Genomic DNA, 13,333 nt, shown 5'->3' on the forward strand with positions numbered 1-13,333 from the left:
TGATCATTTTTTGTTGTTTCGTGTTTTCATTTCATTAATAATGAAATGAAAATAAAGCATCTTTACCGTGCCTTAAGACTTTTGCACAGTGCTGTATACTGTATAGATCCTAGATCCACAGTCTAGTGTGACTGAAGCGTGAGCAGGGTGTTTACCTACCTACCTACACCCTTTAGGGCAGGGTGGAAACTTCAACAAATAGAAAACAATAGAAAATAATAAATAAACAAAATGCATAGTGGAATGTCCTCTCAGAAAGACAGACAGGCAGGCAGACAGCGAGCCAGGCAGACAGACACACACACACACACACACACACACACACACACATACACACACACACACACACACACACACATGGACAGACAGGCAGATAAACAGATAGACAGACAGACAGGCAAGGTTGGAGTTTGTTTGATTTGGTACTGTAGGCCACTAACATTATCATGCTGTCCTGTTGGTTTTTACATCACATCTGTGTACAACCAAGTGCTCTTTCAAGGCGGAAATGTATACAAAATTCCACATTCAACACAATCAGGAACAGATTAACAAACAAATGGTCTCCCATAATAAATTGCAACAAAAACACAGGCTTGTTGAAAGGTTTTTAGGCGGGACATCTACAAGATTGACATACTATATGGCTCTGTGTAGGGTTCTTGCACTCCTTTCTTCCTCTCATCCCTCTCTCCCTTCTCCCTCCTCATCATTGCCATGTTGACTCTGTCTCTCCCTCCCTTCCTACAGTATCCCTCTGTCCTGCCTCCTTCTTCTTCTGTCTTTCTATCCCTCCATCTCCAACCCTTCTTTCTCTGTCCTTCCTCACAAACAACTTCAGTGGTCATTATCAGGCGAGGTGAAACAGAAGGCAAGTGTGTCGTTACATCTCCAACCCCGGTGATAGAACCGACATATAGATGAAAGAGAAGAACGGTCTCTCTGTTTTCTCTGTGGAAATACACATCCTGCCCTCTTTCTCTCCCTATCTCCCTCTCTCTCTCTCTGTTAGGGTAGCCTGCCAACCCTTACTCACACACACAACTCACACACACTCACTCTCACACTGAGTTGAATGATGTGCCTAAGGCCAGTTACAAAGAGAGGGAAGAGGAGGAGGAGGAGGAGGAGGAGGGGGAGGGGGAGGGGGGAGGAGGGGGAGGGGAGGGGGAAGGGAGGAGGAGGAGGAGGGGGGGAGGAGGGGGAAGAGGGGGAGGGGGGGAGGAGGAGGAGGAGGAGGGGGAGGAGGGGGAGGAGGGGGAGGAGGGGGAGGGGGAGGAGGGGGAGGAGGTCCTACAGACTTGTGTGTCAGGTTGAGGTTCTGTTGGAGCGAGAGGCTGCGGCCATGTTCATTCTCATGCTGGAGGCTGGAGAGCAGGAGATACAGGTCTGTCCATCCTTCTCCAAATCTACCAGGAGCTTGGCAGGAGCTGTAGAGTCGGTCCTGAGCTCCTGGGATGAAGCTTTCTAAGAGGTGACAGAGATCCATGGAGATGCCTGTCTAAAATGGAGTCTGAGGACCAGGAAGCAACTCCTGTTTGAAAAGTTTGTTTCTTCTAAGGTTTCGAGTTGCTCACAGCGCCATCTTCTGGTCATACTACAGCAGTTTGTCCATCTCCAAAGCCCATGCATAGACAGACATAGAGAGGTACCCCTCTAAAGGGTCACCTCACAGAGTAACTAAACTCAGCAGAGTACTACAACAACCATCTGCTGGATTGCACAATATACTTCGCCCTCCACACTGAGGGGGTTATGGGAGTCTGAGTTCTTTGGAAAGCAGCGTCCCTCCACTCCGCTGAAGCTAAAACTTCAACCTTTACTACTTGCTTCAAAGATCTAAAAGGTGTCGTATTGGTTCCTTTACGGACCGCCCACACCTCACTCTCCCACCCTGATAGGCTGGAGGCATTGGATAAAAGGGTGTGGCTCTAAGGAGACTATCCAGTGGAAGAAGCGCAGGGAGCAGAGTAGGGGAGGTGGTTGAGGGGACATGGGGGGGTAAGATGAAAGTGCCACCCCCCACCTCATTGACCGGGGTAGGTGGGGTAGTGGGCAGGGGAGTGGCGGCTGTGTGCCAGGGGCAGGGTGGCATGGCGGGTGGAGAGCAGGTCGGCTTCTGCGCCAGACTGGGAGCTGCTGTACAGGTCACCTACAGGAAACAGGAAGTAAAAAACAGGAAACGGAAAAAGCCAAGAGATTGTAAGATCTGAGCCAAGTCTTAGGGCTAGGATTAAATATTACAAATTGGTTTAAGGGTCAAGATTATGATCAGGATTGAGGGGTAAGGGTCAATATTAGGATCAGGACTGGGGGTTAAGGGTCAAGATTAGGATCAGGACTGAGGGTTAAGGGTCAAGATTAGGATCAGGACTGAGGGTTAAGGGTCAAGATTAGGATCAGGACTGAGGGTTAAGGGTCAAGATTAGGATCAGGACTGAGGGTTAAGGGTCAAGATTATGATCAGGATTGAGGGTTAAGGGTCAAGATTATGATCAGGACTGGGGGTTCAGACTGTGTACCGTTGCTGGGCTCCATGCCCCCCTGGGTGCCAGTGATGTGGTGCCAGAAAGCGCTGCGTGGCAGGATGGCAGTGGGTGTGCAGGGGTACGAGCCTGGCTCTGAACCCTTCGACAACAGCTGCCACACAGAGGAGACATGTCAGAACCACCTGGAAAATGTGTGCAAGTGTCTTTGTGTGTATGCCTGTGTGTGTGTGTGTGTGTGTGTGTGTGTGTGTGTGGGTGTGTGTGTGTGTGTGTGTGAGAGTCTTACTCGGCTGTTCTTCTCCATCTCCATGAGGACTCGTTTGTGCTGCTCAGCGATGGCCAGGGTGGAAGAATGAACCCTCTGGTAGATCTGCTCCCCCTCTCTGGTCTGGAACGTATACAGGCCCTCGCCACTGTCACACATCCTGTCACACATGCACACACACACACAAACACATCATATTAAATTTAAAAGTGCAATAAAAAAATATATATATATATCTGACTTGGCATAAAGTGTGATCTATCTCATAGAAATTTCCGACACTAGACAGTAGTATTGACCTCATCTCACCACCAGAGGGCAGTGTGTAACCACTCAAGCTCCCTCCATGTCTAACCATGTCTGTGGCCTTCCTCTTCTCTCCCTCCGTCCCTGTCTGTCTGTCTGTCTGTTACTGTCTGTCTATTTGTATACCTGCATGCCTGTATGTCTGACTGTGTGCATCTATCTGTCTGTCTGCAGGTCTGACTGTGTATCTGTCTGTGTGTATCTCTCTGTCTGTCTGTCTATCTGGCTGTGTATCTGTCTGTCTGTCTATCTGTCTGTGTGTCTGTCTGTCTGTCTGTCTGTCTGTCTGTCTGTCTGTCTGTCTGTCTGTTTGTTTGTTTATCTGTCTGTGTGTGCGTGTGTGTGTGTGTGTTTGTGTGTGTGTGTGCGTGTGTGTGTCAGTCCAGCCGTTCAGTCTGTGTCCTCTGGGCTGTTCCCTGCCTGCACACCAGTCATCTACTTTCATGTTTATCAAAGCGGACGAGAGCAGAGAGGAGATAAGAACGCTTTGCTCATCATTGATTTCCTGCAATCTATTCAATCAATCTCTTTATGAGGCTTTGTCCAGCGGTGAGCATGTGTGTCCGACAGAGTCAGAGAGAGACAGAGAGATGTGGGAGGAAGAGAGAGGGAGACTGTGGTCTTTGAAGTGAACACAGTCAGAATGAGAAAAGGTCAGACCTTACTAATTCTGAATCCTCCTTTCCACCGTCGCCCATCCCAACACACACAGTCCATACCGTCCCGTCTCCCATCCCAACACACACAGTCCATACCATCCCATCCCCCATCCCAACACACACACACGGTCCATACCATCCCATCCCCCATCCCAACACACACACACGGTCCATACCATCCCGTCCCCCATCCCAACACACACACACAGTCCATACCATCCCGTCCCCCATCCCAACACACACACACAGTCCATACAGTCCCATCCCCCATCCCAACACACACACACGCGGTCCATACCGTCCCATCCCCCATCCCAACACACACACACGCGGTCCATACCGTCCCGCCTCGAAGGTGAAGCGTGTGGCGTCTCGTCCGTATCTCCGCAGCGAGCAGAGTGGCCAGGTGACCAGCTTGGTGCGAGGGTTGTGGATGTCCCACAGGTAGATGTTCTCATGGGTGATCTGCATCATGCACTCCCCATAGATGTCCAAGTTGGGGCAGGGCAGGAGGAACACATTGAAACGCTCTGAAGGGATAGTGGTGGGCGGGTGGTTTGGGTAAGAGGAAGGCCGGACAGGGAGGGGGCAATGGGTGAGGGTAGGAGAGAGGTGGGGGTGGACAATGGGTGAAGGGGGGATGGGCAAGTGAGGGACATTTAGACTTCTAAAGTAATCTGTAGTAGTAACTAATTCCTATATGTTAATACATATAGGAACATTCTATCCCCCAGAGATGAAAGTAATCATGACAGACAAAACACACTGCTCCTCCCTCACAAAGCCAGACTGGGGCCGCTCTCATCAGAACACGGCCAGCAAGACAGTAATAACATGAAACAGTGAGCTACTGTTGCTACTGTGTGTATGTGTGTGTGTTTCGTGCAGGTGTGTGTGTGCATGTGTGAGTGTGTGTGTGGGGGGGGTTGTGTTGCTGTGTGTTGCCATGGAGACTGACCTGTATGCTCACACTGCACCCCTGCGGCCAGCAGATCTGGTTCTCCCATGCTGATGTCATTAAGGCGGGTCCCCAGGCACTCGATTGACAGGGTCTTGAACCACTCCTCTGCCTCGAGCTCTGGTGGGCAGGACCACAGGACAAGTCAAACACAGGACATAGTGTGTGTGTGTGTGTGTGTGTGAGAGAGAGAGAGAGAGAGAGAGAGAGAGAGAGAGAGAGAGAGAGAGAGAGAGAGAGAGAGAGAGAGAGAGAGAGAGAGAGAGAGAGAGAGAGAGAGAGAGAGAGAGAGAGAGAGAAAAAGAGAGACAGAGAGATGTGTGGAATTGTTCAGATTGTTGCTTTGGCCGCATTTACAAAAGGTATTCCGTGCCAAAAAAACCCCAATATAGACACCCACCTGATTCACAGGTAAAGGTTCGCGAAGTGTCATCTGTAAAGACAATTGCCACCGCTTGACGCTTGGTGTCCCGTGGCAACCGGGTGACATTCTTCACATTGCTGATCTCTGTCACCTAGACAACAGAAGAGGTCAAAAGGTCAGATATGGACATAAACTCAGGCTGTCCGAAATGCATCAATACCTGGTGAATACCTAGTAGCAGGACAACATTGAGTTAGCCTGTCACTGTAGGACTGGCAGATAGATAAATATATATATATATATATATATATATTGAGAGACAGAAAGAGAGAGAGGTGGGCTGGTAATAGATCGAAAGACAGATGAAAGAGAATGAAAGAGAAAGTGTGTGTGTGTGTGTGTGTGAGAGAGAGAGAGAGAGAGAGAGAGAGAGAGAGAGAGAGATAGAGAGAGAGAGAGGAGCTATGAAGAATTGAAAAGAAACTGAGTGAGACAGACAGGCTAGCGGAGAGTGAGAGAGAGAGAAAGAGGGAGAGAGAGAGAAAAAGGGAGGGAGAGAGAAGGAGAGAGACATGTTTGATTCTTGCTGGGCTGTCAGGGGGTGCTAGAAGGACTCAGGCAGGTGTGTGTGTGTTCAGAGATTTCTCTCCAGACAGGCAACCTTGCACCTTGAAGCTTTACAGAGGAGGTCAGCTAACAGAGGCTGACAAGCTGATACCACACACACACACACACAATCCCAGCTAAACTAGATGTAGATGAAGGGATACCAACCTTGGGACAGGATCTGATGTAGGCTGATTTCTCATCTGGGTATTTCTCCAGTCTGCGAGGTCCTTTACTAGACGACTTCTTAAAGACCAGCCAGCAGCGTCTGTAGATCTGATCAGAGGACACAGCCCAGGGTCAAGGTTAGGGTCAGGGTTAGATTCAGGATTAGAAGCAGAATCAGGGCTAGGTTCATGTTAGGGTCAAGGTTAGGGTTAGAGTCAGGTCAACACTGTACGGCTAAACCAGGATAACCACATATTCTGTTGAAACTGTACTATCTTGAGAAACACTGGACACATCGTTATGGAGACACAGAATGCAAAAGTGAACACAGGAACTTTCTATTCAACACTTTAACACCCCAAACTAGAGCAGGCAGAGAGAACAGAAATACAAAGGTAATGTCATCATCTCAATATTGCATGCTGGGTAATTATGTTATGCCTGGGATATTGTGTTGAGAGTCAGATACAATGACACAAACTTTCCTCTTAGAACAATGAAATATAATTTAAGGAACACATGCACACACACACAAGTACTAAGTGTCCTCATGGTATACAAAAGCACTGACACACACACACACACAGCAAGATAAAACTATGACTTTTTTATATACTCTCTGTCCATCATTAGCCAACCTGCTGTTGCCACGGCAACACCCCCTGAGATTGCACCTGTATGAGGCTGTCCAGCCAGACCCACAATCCACTGCTGTAAGACAAACACCCCCCACCCCCCCAACCCCCCCACACACACACCCACACACACACACACACATACACTTCACACACACACACCACAAACACATGCTCACGACTCCCAGGTGCTGATTGGACAGGGCATGGGGGACTAGAGCCAATTAGAGTGTAGAGAAACTATACAAGACTTTATTACAGTCAGGTTCTCTGGAGTCAGCAACAGGAACTAACGCTTATAACAGCTCTGAGCTTGGAGCTAGCGCATGCACACACAGACACACACACACACATCTGTAGTACCAAGGTTATCGACGTTGCTGAGTCTATAGAGTTATCACCAAGACCATGATGGAAGAAGACATCCCATAATATAAACACGCACGCACACAAATGGGACACACACTGAAATATTGTATGGAGATGTACATCTCTGTATCTACCCTGACTCTCTGCAATACTTTGGCCAAGTTACCTGGCTCAGTTCCTCATCTGTGTGTGTATGTGTGTGCGCATGTGTGTGTGTTGGGCAAGCTTAGAATCTACCCAGATCCTTTAACCCCTCCTTCAGCAAAACTCCTTCCAACACTACCCCCACCCCCTCCACACACACACACGCAAACACACCCCTACGGTGTTCTGAGAAACCTTGCCTTGCCAGACAAACTGGCTGTGAAGACTTTTAATTAGCCAAGTGGGTGGATATGCAAAAACACAGAGAGGAAGAGATAGAGGGGGAGAGAGAGAGAGAGAGAGAGAGAGAGAGAGAGAGAGAGAGATAGATAGAGAGAGAGAGAGAGAGAGAGAGAGAGAGAGAGAGAGCGAGAGGAGAGGTTTCAGGTGTTTGACAGAGTTAGTCATCATCACAAACCTTCCATGAAACACCCCCCCCCCCCCCCCCCCCCCCCCGGCCCTCTCTATCTGTGATTGGAGCAGATACCCAGACCAGGTGCTCTATCTTCCTCGGTTCCTCATACTCTACATCCCGCTCCCTCTCCACCTCTGCACTGCCGTTCTTTTGCTTGTCTTGAGTCCGATTCTCTCCTTTCCTCCCATCTTTTCCCATCTTGAAATTGTTCTCATTTCCCCGTCTTCTCCTTTTCTAATGACGTCTTGTACCAGTGTCAGCAGCCTCCAGTCACTGTGAGACATCTCTCTCTCTCTCTCTCTCTCTCTCTCTCTCTCTCTCTCTCTGTCTGTCTGTCTGTCTGTCTGTCTGTCTGTCTGTCTCTGCCCTCCAGAGGCCTTGTAAAACACAGCTTTAGTGGCTGTTTAGTCTGTCTAACACATCCTTTTCCTGAATGTACAGTGAAAGTGTGTGTGTGTCATTGATATTCCAGACAGGTAGACATGGATCCCTTGTTTGCATGTCTCTCTCCCCTGAGGCTTCACTAATCCCCCGTAAACAAGCAGCCAGAAGGGGAGAGAGAGAGAATGAAAGAGGGAGGGAGAGAGACAGAGAGTAGGAGGGAGAGACAGAGAGAAAGAGAGAAACATAGATAGAAAAGGAAAGATAGAAAGATAGATGGGGAGGGTAGAAAGAGGGAGATATTCATTGCACCAAACAGTGAGCTGTTGGTAAATAATTTTGTCAGTGAGAATCTCAACAATCTGCCTTCTTAGATAAGGTACTAGTCTATGAAACACTGTGGAACTTGTTCTCTGTCGCTCTATAAGTCCCCTCCCTCCATTCTGCCCCCCCCCACCCCCATTCAGCTCCCACACAGAAAGGCCAGAGGCAGTTAGCCCACATTAATCTGTCTCTCTGGAGGCCCTGTCACTGCCGCACGGCTGCACACACTGTCTAAGCTCCAACACCAGCCCCAAATCCAGCGTTAGATCCAGCCTCACTTCCAACACCAGCCCCAGAAGGCCAGCCCAAGCCCCAAACCTATCCAGAGCCCTGGCCTAAGCTCTAGCCTCAGTCCATAGCCCATGCACTGCCACATACAGTAATGGAAAGGGAATGCTGTCCTGAGTCACCTGAGAACACCCCTGCTATCTGCACATTGTGCTGAGCAAAATCCTCACACATCTCCCTCACACACCTACCTCACACACACCTACCTCACCCACCTACCCCACTGGCAGCCTCACACACCTCCCTCACACACCTCCCTCACACACCACCTCCCTTACACAATGACCTCACACACACACCTACCTCACACACACCTGCCTCACACACCTAACTCACACACACACACACACACCTACCCCCCCTGGCAGCATCACAAACCTGACTCCTCAGAGCCCAGGTGAGGAGGGAGGAATACAAAGGCAGAGAGATGAAAAAAGGGAGCCCAGCGGTGAGAAAGAAAAGCGGCGAGCGCTGCATGTTATAAGAGCTCAGAGTTAGTCCTTGGAGATGGAGGGAGGGCTTGTAAGGTGACGAGAGAAAGCTTTGCCCACAGAACAAGCCCTCAGCCTTGTCTCATTCTATTCTCCTCTCACATCTTCGCTTTTAGCCTGACATCCTTAGTAGGCCTTTCTGGATGTGTGAGTGTGTGTGTGAGTGTGTGAGTGTGTCTGTCTAAACGTGACAGAACAAAGCTTTGAGGTTTCACAAACAATATATCCAGACCTCGTGGAGTTAGCTGTGATATAGACACAAACTGCTCTGGGGCTTCTGACTGTCCTCAATATCTTGTACTACACCCTAAAAGCTCTGCTGAAGCTTTGCAAGAAAGATCTGGCCACAATGGCTGATGGGTAACAGCCAACAACAACACAGGTTCAGCACAGGAAACAATGATGCTAAAGATTATACCAAAGCTAATGCTAAGTTAATACTACACTAATGCTGAGCTTATATTGAGCTAACAATAATGGTAAGCTAATACTCAGCTAAATAATTCTTCTACAGGCAGAGGACATGTTGATGAGCATGAATAATGTTGTAATTAGAGTTAGCATTAGCATTGTATGACATTTTTGACATTGCTCTGTTGTTATAGAAATACCGGCATAACACATTCCAGCTAGAGGACATGGATTTACAGTACAATTAGTTTATCAAACCAAAGACAGAGGGATGACAACATGGTATTATCACAGAGAAGCAGAGGTCTGGCTCTTTGGTTATAATTAGCGACATGCACGTCAAGCTCTGGGTGAAGTCTGGATAAATAGACAAGGAAAAAACGGAAAGAATGAGAGCGATAACAATGTACTGTATATCTTGTGGAAAATAGAAAGAGAAAAAGGTGTGAAAAGGAGCTGCGAGCAGCTTGCACAGAGTATGAGGGATGGAGAGCAGGGAGGGAGAAACAGAGGGGTGAGGGTGTAAAACCACCGTCAGGTAACTCAGTGCTTGCTAAGCTTGCGTTCCCGTGGGAGCAATGTGTCACCAACGCCCCCTCCCCCCACACTCCTGCCTGCGCTCGCCCCCACCACCCTCACGCTGCCACGGGAACCACAATCTTGCTGAGTGCACACTTCCTCACCACTCCATTCCTGAAGCACTGAAAGAGAAAAAAGGACAAATGAAGAGAGAGAGAGAGAGAGAGAGAGAGAGAGAGAGAGAGAGAGAGAGAGAGAGAGAAAAGAGAGAGAAAAGAGAGAGAAAAGAGAGAGAAAAGAGGGCAGCAAGAGATAAAAAAGACAGAGAAAGGTTGAAAGAGAGCACAAAAGAAAGAAAAAGAGAAAGAGAGAGAGAAAGCGAGAGAGAGAGATAGAGAGAGACAGAGAAGCTTCAGCCGTGCTGTGTGGGAGTATCTAGGTAGGTCAGACATCCTGACCCTCGTACATCCTCCAGTAATTACTGTCAGAGAGACCCTGCTTCCATACTGGAGACAGGAGTAGGGGTGGAGGAGGACTGGATAGGGTGAGGGCGGAGGAGGAGGAGGGAGGGAGCACAGAGGGCCTACGGCATACAGGGTGGGTAGCTGCTTGGGGGCAGGGGCTGGAGGCAGGGGCTGGGGGCTGGGGGCAAGGGGTGGATGAGGCGTGTGGGAACATAGGTGCAGAGACAGCAAGCATGCGTGGGTGGTAGATAGGTAGGGTGAAAGGTTAATACTGGGAGAGAAGGCAGGTTAGATGACCTGGGGGGTTGGTTCTGCTGCGGTAAGGGAAGAGGGGTTACAAGGTTAGCCTCTATTAGGAGAGCTGGAGAGGGGAGAGAGGAGAGCTTATGCAAACAGATCTGAAGACTTTTTACAATCTCTGTGGGTTTATAGACCTGTGTAGGGGAAGGTGCTGGATGGGTTTAGTATTGAAAAGGAGTGGCTGTGTGTGTGTGAGTGTGCTTGAGTCTGTGTGTGTGACAGTGTGTGTGTGTGTTTGTGTGGGTGTGTGTGTGTGAGTGTGTATGTGTATGTGTCAGGGGAGTGGGTGGTGGAGGTTACGTGGGTGGAAGGTTATTAGATAGTGTTGTGGGTATTTTAGCCTTTTATTCAACAAGGCCTCAAGGGCTCATCAATATGCAGACTAGAATTCTAGGCAAAAACTCACCAGAGAAGATACACACACACAAACACACACACACACACACTCTCACAGCAGGTCTGGACTGGGACTGAAAAACATCCCGGGACTTTGAAACGCAGACCGGCCCACGACCGTGTTTTATTATTATATAATTTTGCATTATGCGGCGGCCGTTTGACCGGCCGTTCGGGAAATCTCCCGACTCTCCCGACGGCCAGTCCGACCCTGTCTCACAGACACACACACATACAAACTTGCATTCACATTCTCGTTTTTTCTCTTTTCCTCTCTCTCTCACACTCACGTCTCCTTCTCTCTGCCTCAGTATAGCAGATATGAGGCTTTGACCCTGTCGGTGAGGACACTCATATCAGGACAGACTCAACAATACGACACAGCACTGTTCACATCCACCCTGGCTGACAGCCAGTTACTACACTTCCGGATACCCGCTACATCAATCACAATGTTTTAGTTTTTTCCCAGGCCTAGACCAAAACTAGTCCTTAACACTGTCACAGAACCGTCAACTGTAGGCCGTCAAGAAATGTATTTTCTGTTCCTAGATCCATCTTCGGCTTCTTCAATAACCCATGCAACAGCCATGACATGCAGTCATATGATTCGAAACCAGCAGAGGAGAGGCAGTCAGGGAGTTACTTATTCCATTTGTCCTCATCTACATGTCATTTATGTGACTCAAGATGTGAAATTTTAACAGTCACATTAGAGTCATGAGAGGCTGACTCACATTCATGACCACATGTAGTGGATGAACTGGGTGCTACTCAGTCTCAGAGGACTGCCAATGCCACACACAAACACACACACACTCACACAAGCATTTTCTCTCTTTTGCAGCAACACACACCTGCACACACACAAAGACAGCGTAAACATCACTCACCCCCAGTTTGCGGCTACGCATGCGGACGTAGCCCCTGCTTGACGATGTCGTTGAAGTTGGAGGCCATCTCTGAGGGAGCAGGGACCTGCTGGGGCTCACCAGGACTAGCATCCAACCAGCAGGACTAGCATCCAACCAGCAGGACTAGCATCCAACCAGCAAGACTAGCATCCAACCAGCAGGACTAGCATCCAACCAGCAAGACTAGCATCCAACCAGCAGGACTAGCATCCAACCAGCAGGACTAGCATCAAAGAATTAATATGAGCAACCAGACCCTCAACCTAGCATTGCTATTGCACCCTCCTCTCGCCGCCCTATCTACCCCCTCTCTTCCTCCTCTCCTGCTCCAGTCCTCTCCTCTGTCTGCTGTAGTCAAGCTGGCTTCTTCTCAGAAGAGTCTCCTCCTCCCTTTGTCGTCCTCCGGACTTGGAGCCTCTTCAAACTGACTACCTCTCTTCCTCCTGTCGAGAAAGAGAGAGACGAGACAGAGAGAGAGAAGCAGAGACGTTGAGAGATTGAGACAGAGACATCGAGAAAGGGGGTGAGAAGGAGAGAGGGAAAAGGGGGGAAAAAGAGGGATATATTATTTATTAAAGTGTCAGTAGAAGAGGAGGTGGTTCGCAGGCACACGCTTCATTCTCCTGCATTATTGAGCGAGGCGGTAGGCTGGGTCATCATGGCCCCCGTCATGGCTCCTCCAACAGGAACATGGAGGTGTAGGGGACAGTCCACAGGTTGGTTCCAGGCGAGGGGTCAATGTATCGTACAGTGCAGACACAGTGTGAGGCACAGTGTAAGTTAACGGTGTAGTGTACAATAAGAGGTACAGTGTAAGGTACAGTGTACGTTAACAGTGTAGTGTACAGTAAGAGGTACTGTGTGAGGTACAGTATGAGGTACAGTGTGAGGTACAGTGTGAGGTACAGTATGAGGTACAGTGTGAGGTACAGTATGAGGTACAGTAAGAGGTACAGAATGAGGTACAGTGTGAGGTACAGTAAGAGGTACATTATGAGGTATAGTATGAGGTACAGTGTGAGGTACAGTATGAGGTACAGTATGAGGTACAGTGTGAGGTACAGTATGAGGTACAGTAAGAGGTACAGAATGAGGTACAGTGTGAGGTACAGTAAGAGGTACATTATGAGGTATAGTATGAGTACTGTAGTAATGAAGCTTAGCGCAAGTTCAGTCAGGCAAGACCGATCCCTGCACTCGGGCATACTGGATAATGTTTCACTACTCACTCCCCCCGCTAAGAACGCTCTTCTTTCCCTCTTTCCTATGCCGGGCAGTCATCTGGGTTTCAGTATCGATTAGCGCTCTCGTCTATTAATTAGCGGTATCAAATCGTCCTCGTAGTTGTCAGCCTATCACAATAATGCTGTGCCTTTAAATACGTTTCTCTCCCTGTTTAGTTTGTCGATGCTATCAAAGTGCGCGACCCTCCACTTCCCCATCGCCACCCGGCTGGGTGGTCGGCTG

At 48.9% G+C, this 13,333-nt stretch overlaps 1 protein-coding gene across 1 annotated transcript; it reads right to left on the reverse strand.

Annotated features, from left to right (window-relative positions):
* Positions 1-1,328: 1,328 nt before the first annotated feature.
* Positions 1,329-12,035, reverse strand: dok4 (docking protein 4). The gene is given in 9 exon segments (XM_067249243.1): positions 1,329-2,152; positions 2,523-2,640; positions 2,776-2,914; positions 4,060-4,249; positions 4,678-4,797; positions 5,078-5,192; positions 5,816-5,923; positions 11,846-11,878; positions 11,880-12,035. Coding segments are annotated over 9 exon segments (981 nt in total). The 5' UTR covers positions 11,913-12,035; the 3' UTR covers positions 1,329-2,027.
* Positions 12,036-13,333: the final 1,298 nt, after the last annotated feature.

The sequence above is a fragment of the Osmerus mordax genome, chromosome 13, assembly GCF_038355195.1.
Source record: "Osmerus mordax isolate fOsmMor3 chromosome 13, fOsmMor3.pri, whole genome shotgun sequence".
Taxonomy (NCBI): domain Eukaryota; kingdom Metazoa; phylum Chordata; class Actinopteri; order Osmeriformes; family Osmeridae; genus Osmerus; species Osmerus mordax.